The sequence below is a fragment of the Leucopleurus acutus genome (assembly GCF_964270905.1).
Source record: "Leucopleurus acutus genome assembly, chromosome: 8".
Lineage (NCBI taxonomy): Eukaryota > Metazoa > Chordata > Mammalia > Artiodactyla > Delphinidae > Leucopleurus > Leucopleurus acutus.
In genome coordinates, this window is record NC_139151.1 from 14,498,858 (window position 1) to 14,512,557 (window position 13,700).

A 13,700-nucleotide genomic window follows, 5' to 3' on the forward strand; every position below is an offset into this window, starting at 1 on the left:
GTTGTAAACAATCTAATTGTGTAACATTTTATCATTTAGAAAAAGACAACAGCTACATGTTTCAAAACACATATACGTAAATACAGAGGAAAAGGCCTGGAATATTACACATCTGATAACAGCAGATACCTCAGACAGAGTAAGGTTGTGGATATTATCAAAGGGATTTAGCTTTATCTAGAATATTGGAACTTTTTTCAAGATTACATTTGTGTACGGTGCTCCAGTGGTTAAGACTTTGTGCTCCCAATACAGGGGGCGCGGGTTCCGTCCCTGGTTGGAGAACTAAAATCCTGGATGCTACACAGCGTTGCCTTAAAAAAAAAAAAATTACATTTGTGTATTATTTGTGTAATTAAACCGTTTTAAGCAAATTTCTATTTCTACCAATTTCTCTGCTACCTGAACACTGAACTGTTAAAGGGAAGGAAAATAGACCTTTCCCTGGTACTGCCAGTAGGTTTATCTTCTAAGCATAGACACCGGACTCTCCCTAAGCCTCATAAAAAAATGTAGGGAGGGCTTCCCTGGTGGTGCAGTGGTTGAGAGTCCGCCTGCCGATGCAGGGGACACGGGTTCGTGCCCCGTCCGGGAAGATCCCACATGCCGCGGAGCGGCTGGGCCCGTGAGCCACGGCCGCTGAGCCTGCGCATCCGGAGCCTGTGCTCCGCAACGGGAGAGGCCACAACAGTGAGAGGCCCACGTACCGCAAAAAAAAAAAAAAAATGTAGGTAAAGGAACAGATAAGAGTTCCTTAACCAAGCCCTGGCTGTCATAGCCAAGGCCTTCACGAGAACCTTCTGTGAAGCAAGGCCAGGCGTCGATTTCGTGAGAGAGGCGACTGATACCACGTTTAAGAAAAGTGCGCTCATCTCAGTAAAACTGGGAAAAGAAAGTGCTTTAAGGACCGTGCATATTTCTATGGGACTGCAAAGTACAGAGAGGAAAGTGAGGAGCGCCAATACCTGCCCGAGGTTCTTTAATTCAGAAAAAAAGGAAAGTGCACAAGCTTTAATGGAGGAGAAACAGGAGGTGGTGCATCTGTGCTTAACCAATTACAGCTTCACAAATATTAAAAGCGTCTCTTGTGTGTAGCGATTTGCAGTTTGGAATATTCCTTCTCATACAAATTAAAGAGTCCAGGCCAACTTCTGCCACGAACACAAGCGTTATCTCCGACCCATCAGCGAATATCTCTCCTTTGGTGGCTTTAGTTTCCGCAAAGAAACAAAGGGGGGTTGAGATGGACTGAGCCAGAAGCGCATTCTCTGATTTCTAGCCAAAGCCAATACCGACCAACAAGCGAGCGCCTCTTCCGCGTGGCTGCGGAGGGGATGCCGATCTTTCCTGCTTCTCGGCCGGAGCTCCCAGATGACCAGAAGAATAGGGCCGAGCGCGAGACCGCCCGTGCGCCGACTCGCTCTAGGGACCGGTCACTCCCGACCCGGGGAGTCAAACATCCAGCGCCGCGGCGGAAAAGTCCCGCGAGCGCACCGGGACTGACGCTGGGCCGCGTGACGTGGTCCAATCCACGGCTAGCATCGGCGGTTTTCCTCCAACTGGTTGACTGGCCCCTCCGCTGCCTCCCCGGGAGCGGCCGGAGACAGAGGAGGGGGCGGGCCTAGGACGTGGCCCAATAGGAACGCGCGCCGCGGCGGCTGGGGGCGGGGCCGGGCCCACGGCGCAGGGCCGGGCGCCGGAGGCTCCAATGAGCGCACGCCGCGTCCGGGGCCGGCTGGTTCGCTAGACGCCGCCGGGAGGTTGGTGGCTAATGTAATAGTTTGCAAACCGAGGGGAGTTGTGAAGGGCTCGGGCTTGAGGGGCGCGCTGCTGGCCTCGTGGGTCCATCGGCCGCCGCGTTTGTCCCAGAGCTGGGACCACAGGAGCGGAGGCAAGAGGTAGCGAGGGTGGGGATGGCGATGGGGACCGGCCACCCCTCCTGGAGGAGGCAGCGTGCTAGCTCCGGGGGCGGGTCGGTAGTGGGAGTGAGGGCCGCAAGAACGCCGGTGCGCTTGGCCCTGCATCTCGGTCCCCGGGGCGCCCCCACGTTTTAGGGGTGGGCCGGAACCCATTTCCGGGAGTGAGAGCCGCCGTCTTCGGCTGGTGAGGCTTAGGTGAACTCGGGGTACTCGGTACCCTTCGGCGCGGAACCTTACCGTTCCAGGCACAGCGTCTGAGTAGGCAGCGGGGCCTGGTATGGGATGGAGAAGGGGAGCGGGCGGGACAACCCGAAGGGATGCTGACGATGAGACAGGCCCTTCTTCCACCCCAGCCTCGCCCAACGTCACCATCTCTCAGTTCCCGTCCAGGTCCGGCCCGGCTTTCTCCGCCAGCAGGGGAGCTCCAGGTGTAGGAAGGTAGTTGAGTCCTGGGCGGGGATCCCTGGCCGCACCCCAGGTATCTGACAGCAGGGGCAGTGCTGGGGTGCGCCAGTTGCTGCCTATGCTGTGGACAGAAGGCCCTGGTCTCCTTTCTCCTGTTCTGTTACGTTTATTTAGGGATGTGGTGGCTGGCGGCCAGGATCTCTGCTGTTTCACCTGGGCCTTTGTGTGGGCACTTCTGAGGATGCTGAGAGTGCTTGATTCTCATTGGGAGGGAGGGGAGGGGATGTAGACTGCTCTGCCCTGGGTGAGGAGGGAGTAGGTATGAATCTTAAAGCTTCTCTGTTCTGGATGAGGTTCTGCCTCCTTCACTCAGGGCATCCAGTTACAAGTGTTGTTTTTCTCCTCCCCCAGAGACACAATGGCAGCCACCGTCAGGAGGCAGAGGCCGAGGAGGCTAGCCTGTTGGGCCTTGATGGCTGTGCTCTTGGCAGACCTGTTGGCACTGAGTGGTGTGTACCCTAACAGAGGCATCGAAAGAAATATAAATGAGTGAATGTTGGATGATACATGGTGGGAAGGCAGAAAGAAGCTGGTGGTGGGAAACTCTGGACTCCTAGGTTGCCAGACCCAGACCTTTTTCTTTGTCCATTGCTGTCTTACTTTCTCCATGGAAAGCAGTGTGCTTTGATTAGCGGGGCCTCAGGAAGTGGGGGAAGAGGGGCTAATTGACAAATCTGTTTCCCCTTCAGACACGCTGGCAGTGATGTCTGTGGACCTGGGCAGTGAGTCAATGAAGGTGGCCATTGTCAAGCCTGGAGTGCCCATGGAGATTGTCTTGAACAAGTGAGGGCGGCCGCAGGGTCGGGTGGGGAAAGGGAGTCTGCGCCCCAAGCCACAGTGTGTTCTTCGTAGTGCCCTCGGCAGACTTTGGTGTCTGCACGATTGATTGTATGTGCGGTGTTGAGGCTCCTGAGAACACACCCTGCCATAGACACCTGGTCCCATTGTCTCTTTTCCACAGGGAATCCCGGAGGAAAACCCCAGTGACTGTGACCCTGAAAGAAAATGAAAGATTCTTTGGAGACAGTGCAGCAAGCATGGTAAGCTAGTAGCCTGCCCCCTTCCCAGAAGCAGTGGGCAGAGGAGAGGAGGTAACAGACCCCAGAGTCTGTTCCCTGATCGATCTCTGAGGTAGGAGGTAGGTGATGGCCAGCTTGGGAGCCTAATACTCTGCTTCTCCTTTACCTCCTCTCAGGCCATCAAGAATCCAAAGGCTACTCTGCGATACTTCCAGAACCTCCTGGGGAAGCAGGAGAATAACCCCCACGTGGCCCTTTACAAAGCTCGTTTCCCCGAGCATGAGCTGGGCTTCGACCCACAGAGGCAGACTGTGTACTTCCAAATCAGCCCGTGAGTGCCCTGCTGGGCAGGGTGGGCTCAGCGGGCCTGATGGGGTCCCCATTGGCATGTGCTCACCATTGTCCTTGCCTCGATGCCTGGCTTTCCTTGCCTCTAACTGCTTCCTTCCCCCAGGCAGCTGCAGTTCTCACCTGAGGAGGTCCTCAGCATGCTTCTCAATTACTCCCGTTCTCTGGCTGAAGATTTTGCAGGTGAGCGGCCAAGATGGGGCCAGTGGTAGCCAGGTTCCCTAGGGACTCAAATAGAGGTAGTTTTGCCTCCCAGGGAATATTTGGCAACGTCTGATGACATTTTTGGTTGTCACAACTGGGGAGCTACTGCTACTGGCATCTACCAAGTAGAAGCCAGGGGTGCTGCCAGACATCCTAGACTGCACAGGCCCGCCCCCCAAACCAAAGAATTATCTGGCCCAGAGACTTCCCTGGCAGTCCAGTCGTTAAGACTCCATGCTTCTACTGCAGGGGGCACGGGTTTGATCCCTGGCGGGGGAACTAAGGTCCTGCATGCCGCACAGTGCCACCAAGAAAAGAAGAGAGAGAATTATCTGGCCCAAAACATCAATTGTGCTGAGACTGGGAAACCCTCCTCTAAGGTCTGAAGCTGGTGGGAACTCTGTTCTGTTGTCCCCTGTAGAGCAGCCCATCAAGGATGCAGTGATCACCGTGCCAGCCTTCTTCAATCAGGCTGAGCGCCGAGCTGTGCTGCAGGCTGCGCGCATGGCTGGCCTCAAAGTGCTGCAGCTCATCAACGACAACACTGCCACTGCCCTCAGCTATGGTGTCTTCCGCCGGAAAGATATCAACAGCACTGCCCAGGTGAGCCAGGGAGGACCTGCTGACCAGACTTGCAGGGTGGCCGAGTCTGATGATGGAGGCCATTTGGCTCATTTTGCATCTTGTTTCCGTGGCTGGCCCTTGACAAAATGAGGCAACAGCCCTCAGCCCCTTCTGGAGCTGTTTGGCTTTCACTTGAGAGTTGGTACAGCCCCTTGTAGGCAGGGAGGCAGGCACCCTGGAGTTAAATAAGGTTCCTGTGACAGTGGCCTTGATGTCTCTACAGAATATCATGTTCTATGACATGGGCGCAGGCAGCACTGTGTGCACCATCGTGACCTACCAGACGGTGAAGACTAAGGACGCAGGGATGCAGCCACAGCTGCAGATCCGGGGAGTGGGGTAAGTGGGTGCTGGGAGGAGGGCTGCTTGCTGAGATACCCTCGGGTCAGGGGTTTCTTCTCAGAGGGGCAGCTGCCTCACTTTCCTGCTCCCTGCAGGAAAGCTCTCCTGGTTAAAGCATCAGTCATCGTAGGGTACCTCTCCCGAAGAGCAAGGGGTAGATGGAAATTGGGGGAGGACAGTTTGGGAAGACTGAAGGGCAGGGAACGTCCCAAGCTGCTTCTGAGGAAATCCACAAGGCCATAGGCCATATGTGGAGTGTCAGATTCAATTATTTTTTTGTTCTTGTCATTCCCAGTTTACTTATCACTGGCGTTATCTTATTTCACGAACCCATTCTTTCCTGTCCATCTTTACTGCTTCTATGCTAGTCCAAACCACCATCGCCTCTTACCAGCAGAATTGAAGATCTCCCCGCTGCCAGTGTGGCCTCCCTCCAGTTCTTTTCTCCGCATCTCAGCCAGAGGGTTCTTTTCAAAATGCCAACCTGACTGTATCTCGTTTCTTTAAAAACCCTACAGTGGCTTCAAACCTTTGCCTTGGCCTATGAGGCTGTGCCTGTGTGCTCCCGGGCTCCTCCTGCTTGGCTCTGACCCTGAACCTCTTGCTCTTTGAGCTCCAGCCATCCTTGCCCTCCATGGAACTTACACACCGCACTCTCTCTCCCCTCACAGTTTTTATGCATGCTTTTCCCTCTGTCTAGAATGTTCTTTCCTCTTCACCTAGTTAATCTCAACTCATCCTTCAGGTTTCAGCTTAAGCATCACTTATTCACAGAACTTTTCCTGACTTCCCTAAATAGCTGAAATTTTCCATATATGTGTTTAGTGGTGTTGTTTGTCTCTCTGTTATAACACATAGGTTGGTTAAAATTTCACATTTATGTGATTATCTGGTTGCTGGATTATAAACTCTTTGACAACAGGGGGCTTGTCTTGTCTTTTTCTTCTCACAGTTGCATCTCCAGAGACAAATACATAGTTTGATGCCCAGTAGGTACAGTTGAATGAATGGGCAGATGCCTGTCACTGTGAGGTGTCAGCCGTGTGGATGAAGGCCAGGTTCTGTGCAGATGAAGGAGCCCTGTGTGTTCCTCATGCTTTTCCCTGTTCCCTTTCCTGCACAGGTTTGACCGCACCCTGGGGGGCCTGGAGATGGAGCTCCGGCTGCGTGAGCACCTGGCAGGGATTTTCAACGAGCAGCGCAAGGGCCAGAGAGCGAAGGACGTGCGGGAGAACCCCCGCGCTATGGCCAAGCTGCTGCGTGAGGCCAATCGACTCAAGACCATCCTGAGTGCCAATGCCGATCACATGGCCCAGGTGCTCACATGTGCTGCTTGAGGGCAAATATTCCCCACCCAGAGGGCAGAGGATCGCGCCACCCTGAGCTAGACTCCTCGTGCCTGGTGTGGCCCATCCCTTCTTCCTGTGCTTCCTTCCCAAAATCCTGTTCCCTTGGTGTCTGACCTGCTCACTCAGAGAGCAGGACCTGGGTGAGAACTCTGACCCTCCTCATCCTCCCGCAGATTGAGGGCCTGATGGACGACGTGGATTTCAAGGCGAAGGTGACTCGGGCAGAGTTTGAAGAGCTGTGTGCAGACCTGTTTGAGCGGGTGCCTGGGCCCGTGCAGCAGGCCCTGCAGAGTGCCGAGATGAAGCTGGTGAGGGGGTCGTCGAGGAGGGCATGGTGGGGAGGCAGGTGGGATAGAAAGTGATGAGGTGGCAAGAAGGAGGGAGCGGGAACATCAGGGAGGAGTCGGTGCTGAGGAGGAGGGTTAACTCGGGCTGACCCATCCGTCTCCCATTCTTTCTCCCCCTGCAGGATGAGATTGAGCAGGTCATCCTAGTGGGTGGGGCCACTCGGGTGCCTAAAGTTCAGGAGGTGCTGCTGAAGGCTGTGGGCAAGTGAGTGTGGGGGGCTGGAGGGCTGGGGGGGGGTGGGCTGGAGGGCTGGGGTGGGGGGCTGGAGGGCTGGAGGGGGGGGGCCAGGCTGGGAGCTTCAGGTGGGTGGTGCTGAGGCTTGGGATGCTCACAGGGAGGAGCTGGGCAAGAACATCAACGCCGATGAAGCCGCCGCCATGGGGGCTGTGTACCAGGCAGCGGCGCTCAGCAAAGCCTTCAAGGTGAAGCCGTTTGTTGTCCGAGACGCGGCCATCTACCCCATCCTGGTGAGTAAGCCTGTCTGATGGGGTGACAGGCTCCCTTTACCTCTCCCAGGGCCGTCTCCCCTGCCTCCTCTAGACTGTCCGTCTGTCTTCCTGCCGTTGGTGTTCCCCGCCCTTCTTCCCCGAGACCCTCCTCTGCTCCTCCAGCGTACCTCCCCTCTGCCTGCCGAGTAGGTGGAGTTCACGAGGGAAGTGGAGGAGGAGCCTGGAGTTCGCAGCCTGAAGCACAATAAGCGCGTCCTCTTCTGCCGGATGGGGCCCTACCCTCAACGCAAAGTCATCACCTTCAACCGCTACAACCATGACTTCAGCTTCCACATCAACTATGGTGACCTGGGCTTCCTGGGGCCTGAGGATCTTCGGTGAGGGGGTGGGGCAGGGAGAGGGCTCCAGGGAGGGAGGGCTTGGGGTCTGAGGGGGACACAGGGGAAGCAGGCTGTGGGCTTGGTCTTGGGGTTGGGCTGAGCTTCTCCTCCGGGAGGAGCTTCCATCCTGAGGGTGTTCTCAGGGAGGGCCCCGCATCTCGTGCTGGGAGGCTGTGTAGGCTAGAGCTGGGGGTGGGGGGCTCCCCTTAACGGCTCTCTCCTCCCCACCCAGGGTATTTGGCTCCCAGAATCTGACCACGGTGAAGCTAAAAGGTGTGGGTGAGAGCTTCAAGAAGTATCCCGACTATGAGTCAAAGGGTATCAAGGCTCATTTCAACCTGGATGAGAGTGGCGTGCTCAGCCTCGACAGGGTGAGAGCAGGAGACCCCGTGTGCAGGGCGGGGGCCCAGCCCCAGCAGCCTTTCCCAGAGCAGTCCCTCATGGTATTAGAACGTGATAAACGGGTTCTGGAGTTGGGTAAACCTTAGGTTAAACAAAGCTAACCAGGGACCTGGTGTGGGCCGTCTCAGAGCCTGTAAATGCTCGTGGATGTTATAAGTTTCAGGATCTGTAGAGTGGTTGAGGAACCTGTTTTGAAAGAACGGTTCTGGGGGTTAATATCTTTTAGAACATACTGGGGCAGTAACGGCCCATTTGGTTGAGTGGAGAAGTGTGAGGGTGGGCGGAGGAGGAGCTACGGTCCCCTCCTGAAAGGGCTCATAATCAACAGGGCTGGCGGTGACTCCATCCAAGAGCCCGTAGAAGGAGGCAGGTGAGAGAACAGGCTGGCACACCGGGAAGTCACTTGGATGTGCCTAGCAGTCACCCGCCAGGCAGGATGTTTGTGGGGAAAAGGTGGCTTAGCGTGTGCATTTCTTCACCTCGGATCCCTGTCTTCAGGTGGAGTCTGTGTTTGAGACGCTGGTGGAGGACAGCCCAGAAGAGGAATCTACTCTGACCAGTAAGATGAGTGTGCACACACGTGTATGTGTGTGTGTGTCTGTGAGAGGGTGTACTTGTGTGCACTTCGGGGAGGTGGGCGGGCCATGCCCTGGGGTTGGGGGTGGAGTCAGTGCTGTGGTCCCCTTTAAGTCTTTGGCTTTTCTTCTTTCTAGAACTTGGCAACACCATCTCCAGCCTGTTTGGAGGTGGCGCCGCACAAGATACTAAAGAGAATGGTACTGACACTGTCCAGGTAAGGCCAGGATGGAGCCAAGGGAGCATGGAGGATGGTGCATGGGACCAGGCGGAGGCAGCAGGGACAGGGGGTTGGAGTGGGCATCTCAGCTGCCTAGGATGTGATAGACCTACCCCTCCTCTCAGCCCAGGCCGAGTTCACCACACCCTCCTCTGGACTCTGAGCCGTCCCTGTGCTTGAGCTCCAAGGCCCACCCTCATCTCCAAACGCTTTTCCTTTGTCCAGCTAGACTGCTGCAGTCCAGATGCCTGCTGCCAATTTCCATACAGTCGTCCTCTGTCTCCCCCAAGCTGTGTCATGGGCGGTGAGCCCCTCAAAGCAGAGCCAGTCCTGATCCCGAGGCTCTGCTAGTGACTATTGTGGGTGGGCGTGTCTGTGATTGTTTCCCAGGAGGAGGAGGAGGGGCCTGCTGAGGGGAGCAAGGCTGAGCCTGGAGAGCAAGCAGAGCCCAGGGAGGAAGCTGAGGCCCCAACAGAGGACACCTCTCCACCCCCACCCCCTGAGCCTAAGGGGGATGCAGCCCCTGAGGGAGAAAAGGCCGCAGAGAAAGACAGCGGGGAAAAGCCCGAGGCCCAGGTGAGCTCTAGGCAGAGTGAGGCCAGCCTGGACCCAGTGGTTAATGGGACAGGCGCCTGCTTTGCTTCTTGGCCCCCAGAGCCCTGCCTGTGGAGGGTAGAAGGGCCAACACTTGCCCTGACATCTTGGTCTCTTCACCCCAGAAGCCAAGTGAGAAGGGTGAGGCAGGGGCTGAGGGTGTCCCTCCAGCCCCGGAGGAAGAAAAGAAGCAGAAGCCGGCCCGGAAGCAGAGAATGGTGGAGGAGATCGGGGTGGAGCTGGTAGTCCTGGACCTGCCTGACTTGCGCCAGGATGAGCTGGCCCGCTCGGCCCAGAAGTGAGTAAAGGCTGCGAGTGCGCGGAGGGTGCCCAGGGTGTGGAATGGAGTCCCTCATGCCTGCCGCCCCTGTCCACAGACTCCAGGACCTGACGCTCCGGGACTTAGAGAAGCAGGAACGGGAAAAAGCAGCCAACAGCTTGGAAGCATTCATCTTTGAGACACAGGTTGGTCGGGTGGGAAGCACACCTGCCCCAGGCCCTGTGTCTGGGGCTGGGGAGCAGGGAGGGGGTCCTGCTCCATGAGCCTTGCCCCCAGGGCCTGCTGCACGCTTGCACTCTTGTGCACCTCCCCAGGACAAGCTGTACCAGCCTGAGTATCAGGAAGTGTCTACCAAGGAGCAGCGTGAGGACATCTCTGGGAGACTCCATGCCGCGTCCACCTGGCTGGAGGATGAGGGCTTTGGGGCCACCACAGTGGTGAGGGACCTCCCAGGACATGGCGGGCCGGATGGGAAAGGGAGGAGAGCTGGGGTGCGAGGCCATAACGAAGGATGCAGGGCTGGCTCCACGGCTGACATGTCATCCTCTCTGCCCTCTCCCTTCCCCACATCCATCAGATGTTGAAGGAGAAGCTGGCCGAGCTGAGGAAACTGTGTCAAGGCTTGTTTTTCCGGGTGGAAGAGCGCAAGAAGTGGCCCGAGCGGCTGTCTGCCCTCGATAACCTCCTCAACCATTCCAGCATGTTCCTCACGTGAGCGGCCCCTTCGCTTTTCTTCCTCATTCAGTCCCGCCCTGTCCCTCCTGGACTGATAGTCTCCTCTCTGGCTGCAGGGGAGCCCGGCTCATCCCAGAGATGGACCAGATCTTCACGGAGGTGGAGATGACAACGTTAGAGAAAGTCATCAACGAGACCTGGGTAATCCCCGTGTAAATACTTAACTGGAGACTTACCTGGTGAGGTGGGCTGACCTAGGCAGCGTGGGAGATGGTGGAGAAACGGAGAGCTGGCAGCCTCTGCATCCGGGCTTGGCAGCTAATCCGGAAGGCAGAAGATGGTTGCGTTTGAGGCCGTGTCGGATTAGTCCCAGACTAGAGTCATAGCCATGAGTCGTCAACCAGACGAGCGACAGAGCCCATCCCCGTGAGGTTAGAGAAAGCTGCTTTGAGGAGCTGGGACTTGAGCTGGATGCAGAAGGTGGGCCAGGGTTTGGGGAGGGGAGAATGACTTGTCATGAGAAGCAGAAACTGTTTTGGATGTGGGGATGTTTTTTTTTTTTGAGCCAGAGCTCAGAAGTGGAGAGATAAGGAGAAAATAATTAAGAGGTTCAGCTGTAGTTAGTCCATAGTAATAGGATGTAAGCCAGCAACGTGTAGTTTGGGACTCCCATGTGGAGAGTCTCGAATGCCATTCTGAGGGGTCTGCTTACTTCTGGGGCTGACGGCCACGGGCAGCAGTGATTTGGGGTCTGGGGGAAGAGCCTGTGGTTGGTTGGGGGGTGTATTTCACCTGGGACAGAGGCGTCTGCCATCTCCGTGGCTGGCTCTGAGCCTGTCCTCGCCCACAGGCCTGGAAGAATGCAACCGTGGCCGAACAGGCCAAGCTTCCTGCCACAGAGAAACCCGTGTTGCTCTCAAAAGACATCGAGGCCAAGATGATGGCCCTGGACCGAGAGGTGCAGTATCTGCTCAATAAGGCCAAGTTTGCCAAGCCCCGGCCCCGGCCCAAGGACAAGAATGGGACCCGGGCAGAGCCTCCCCTCAATGCCAGTGCCAGTGACCAGGGGGACAAGGTCATCCCTCCAGCAGGTGAGGGCAGGGTGCCTGGTTCCAGATGCTACTGGGCAGCAAGAAGCTTTCCTTTCCCTCCCGGGACTACATTTTCCTCCTGGTTTCCCTCCAGGCCAGACTGAAGATGCAAAGCCCATCTCAGAGCCTGAGCAAGAGACTCGTGAGTTGGGGGAAACTGATTGGGAATACGGGCATCACTTAGCCGAGGGGTCGGCAAACTTACAGCCTCTTTGCAGACGGCCTGTGAGCAGTGAACGGCCTTAGAAGGTTATTTCCAAAAACGAAATATGGAAAGAGACCTAGTGTGGCTCACAAATCCTAAAATATTTACTATCTGGCTCTTTGCAGGAAAAGTTTGCCATCCCCTCCGTTAGCCCCTTCCTTCCTTTGCAGACACTAACCCATTCCTTCCCGAAAGCAGGATCTGAACCAGGAGACTCTGAACCTCTGGAGTTAGGGGGTCCCGCAGCAGGTGAGGGCAGAGTGGGAGATGGGGGGTACCGGGAAGCCCAGCAGGGTCTGGCGGGAGATGCCTGCCCCAAACTGGGCCCGTTCCCTGCACCTCACTTGCTTTTGTTCCTATGCTCTCCCCCAACTCCCACCAGAATCTGCACAGAAGGAGCAGCCTACAGGACAGAAGCCAACTTCGAAGAATGATGAACTATAACCCCCGCCTCCCAGTTCCCCACTCGTCCCCGCCCCCTTCTCTTACCACCTCTATTTATTAAACACCAAGGGCTGGGGGAGGGGTTGGTCCCGCCCTCAGAGGCTTAAGTTCCTCTTCTCTCACCTGTGATTGGAGGTGTGGAGAAGGGGGAGGAAGGGACAGCTCACCAGTTCTTCTGGAGTAGTTCTGTGGTTAAAACTGAAATTGTTCCGTTCCCCAATCCCACCTTCTGGTTCCCTACCCATCCAGGCCCTAGTTTGGGAAAAATCACTATTTGGTCTTAATTCTTCGCCTGTGGGTAGGTGAGAGGATGGCCGTCGGTAGTTGGTTGACAGACCTGGTAGTGGGAAGGGTGTCCTGGCTTATTAGAGGGTATCCAGTCTTTTCTGGTCATCCTTTGCTCCCTCCCTCCCTCCTCCACCACGAGATCAATGCCACACAGGCCAGTGTCTGCAGAGCCTTGGTTACCAGGTTTGATTTCTGAGCGCCTGTCTGTGCTCTTGCCTCCTCCAGGGTTTTTTCTCTAAAAACCCCCGCCCCCATGCCTCCTCCCCGTGGGTCTCCTTGGCTTCCTCTTGCAAGTTGGGCAGTCCTCTGCCTCTAGGCCAGAGCCCTTCCATCTGGACTGCCTAAGTCAATCTAGGTCGACTCCCACCCACACGTACAACCCCCGGTGGCCAGAGTAGGCAGGGAGAAGGTGAAGAAGGGAATCCAGCTGCCTCTGCAGGGAGTGAGATGTTTGAAAACCCTGTAGCTCCCCAGCCTGTGGACTCGGGCCTAGGAAAGCTGTGTGCAGTGGCTGGCACAGGATGCCAGCGTCCTGCAAGCACTGCTGAAAACTGCATCTTCCTAGTAGCCTGGTACTCATTGGCCCTTTGACTTCCTGCCCCCCTTCTCTCCGTTTCTGTTCTGCCCTCTCAGACAGAGCCTTTCCCTCACTTCCTGGCCCCCTGGGCTGACCAAAATGTGCTTTCTACTGTGAGCCCCTGTCCTAAGACCCTGGGGGCAGGAGAGACCATGGCGTGAATGTAAAAATGCCACCTCGCTCTGTTGGAGGCAGGCCTTGTGGGGGGAAGGAAGAGGGTACAGGTTGGCCTTTCTTATTAATGTGTTGCTCTGCTGGGATGGGGGCCCTTTTACCCACCACACTGGTGTTGGGCAGCCTGCCCTCCAGGATCCCATCTGTAGCAGGGGCCAGGGCTGCCTCCCCAACTCCCAGGACAAGGGGGAGCCTGCTTGTGTCTGTCTCTTGTGTTGTTTTCCTCTTTTTTTTTTCTTTTTTTTGCCACATTGGCAGAAATGTGACCCAAGTGTCCTACCCTGTCCTGTATGTTTGAGTTGTTTCACTAGCAATTGAGGCTGGTTGGACAGCTTTGAGTCAAGTTGTACTTTGCTCCATTGTTAATTGAAAAGCTGTTTCAATAAAATATTTTCTACAGTTTTTTGTGCTGTGAATTTTTTTAAATATGTTTATTTTTGAATATAAATAATGCATGTTTATAATAGAAAATTTGGAAGGTAGAAGTTTGAATAACAAAATTGCCTATAATACTACCACCAAAACATCATTAACATTTTAGACTTAGATTTTTAGACATTTTAGACTTACATTTAGATTCATGTATGTAATTTTTCTTCATGAGAACAAAACTGTGGTTTTATTTTTCCCCTGACATCATTTGGATCCCTATATTCCAGCTATTTTTAGGTAATAATCCATTTTTAAGGTAACAACCTCATTTTACAAATAAGAAATCAGCAGTTCA

The 13,700-nt window shown here is 55.3% G+C and overlaps 1 protein-coding gene across 3 annotated transcripts; it reads left to right on the top strand.

Moving 5' to 3' along the window:
- The first annotated feature begins 1,785 nt into the window (after window positions 1-1,785).
- HYOU1 (hypoxia up-regulated 1) lies at window positions 1,786-13,495 on the top strand. 3 transcript variants are annotated; one of them, XM_082844177.1, is made up of 27 exons: window positions 1,786-1,898; window positions 2,255-2,357; window positions 2,736-2,833; window positions 3,074-3,167; window positions 3,346-3,424; window positions 3,580-3,734; window positions 3,858-3,934; window positions 4,377-4,558; window positions 4,803-4,918; window positions 6,045-6,237; window positions 6,444-6,578; window positions 6,740-6,822; window positions 6,953-7,085; window positions 7,257-7,444; window positions 7,680-7,818; window positions 8,348-8,408; window positions 8,563-8,642; window positions 9,036-9,221; window positions 9,365-9,537; window positions 9,617-9,704; window positions 9,834-9,956; window positions 10,097-10,230; window positions 10,311-10,395; window positions 11,045-11,285; window positions 11,380-11,427; window positions 11,689-11,739; window positions 11,873-13,495. In XM_082844177.1, exons 3-27 carry the CDS (start codon window positions 2,743-2,745, stop codon window positions 11,932-11,934), a joined length of 2,997 nt encoding a protein of 998 aa, XP_082700303.1. In that variant the 5' UTR covers window positions 1,786-1,898; window positions 2,255-2,357; window positions 2,736-2,742; the 3' UTR covers window positions 11,935-13,495. The 3 variants fall into 3 exon arrangements, with proteins under 3 accessions (XP_082700303.1, XP_082700302.1, XP_082700304.1); XM_082844176.1 differs by having other exon boundaries at window positions 2,273-2,357; XM_082844178.1 differs by lacking the exon at window positions 2,255-2,357.
- Window positions 13,496-13,700: the final 205 nt, after the last annotated feature.

Excerpts from the sequence above, each read along its gene's own strand:
- HYOU1 (XM_082844177.1), top strand. The coding sequence starts at position 2,743 with ATGGCAGCCACCGTCAGGAGGCAGAGGCCGAGGAGGCTAGCCTGTTGG. Across the intron at positions 6,579-6,739 it reads AGAGTGCCGAGATGAAGCTG|GATGAGATTGAGCAGGTCAT; the intron begins GTGAGGGGGTCG and ends CTCCCCCTGCAG. Across the intron at positions 10,231-10,310 it reads CATTCCAGCATGTTCCTCAC|GGGAGCCCGGCTCATCCCAG; the intron begins GTGAGCGGCCCC and ends CTCTGGCTGCAG.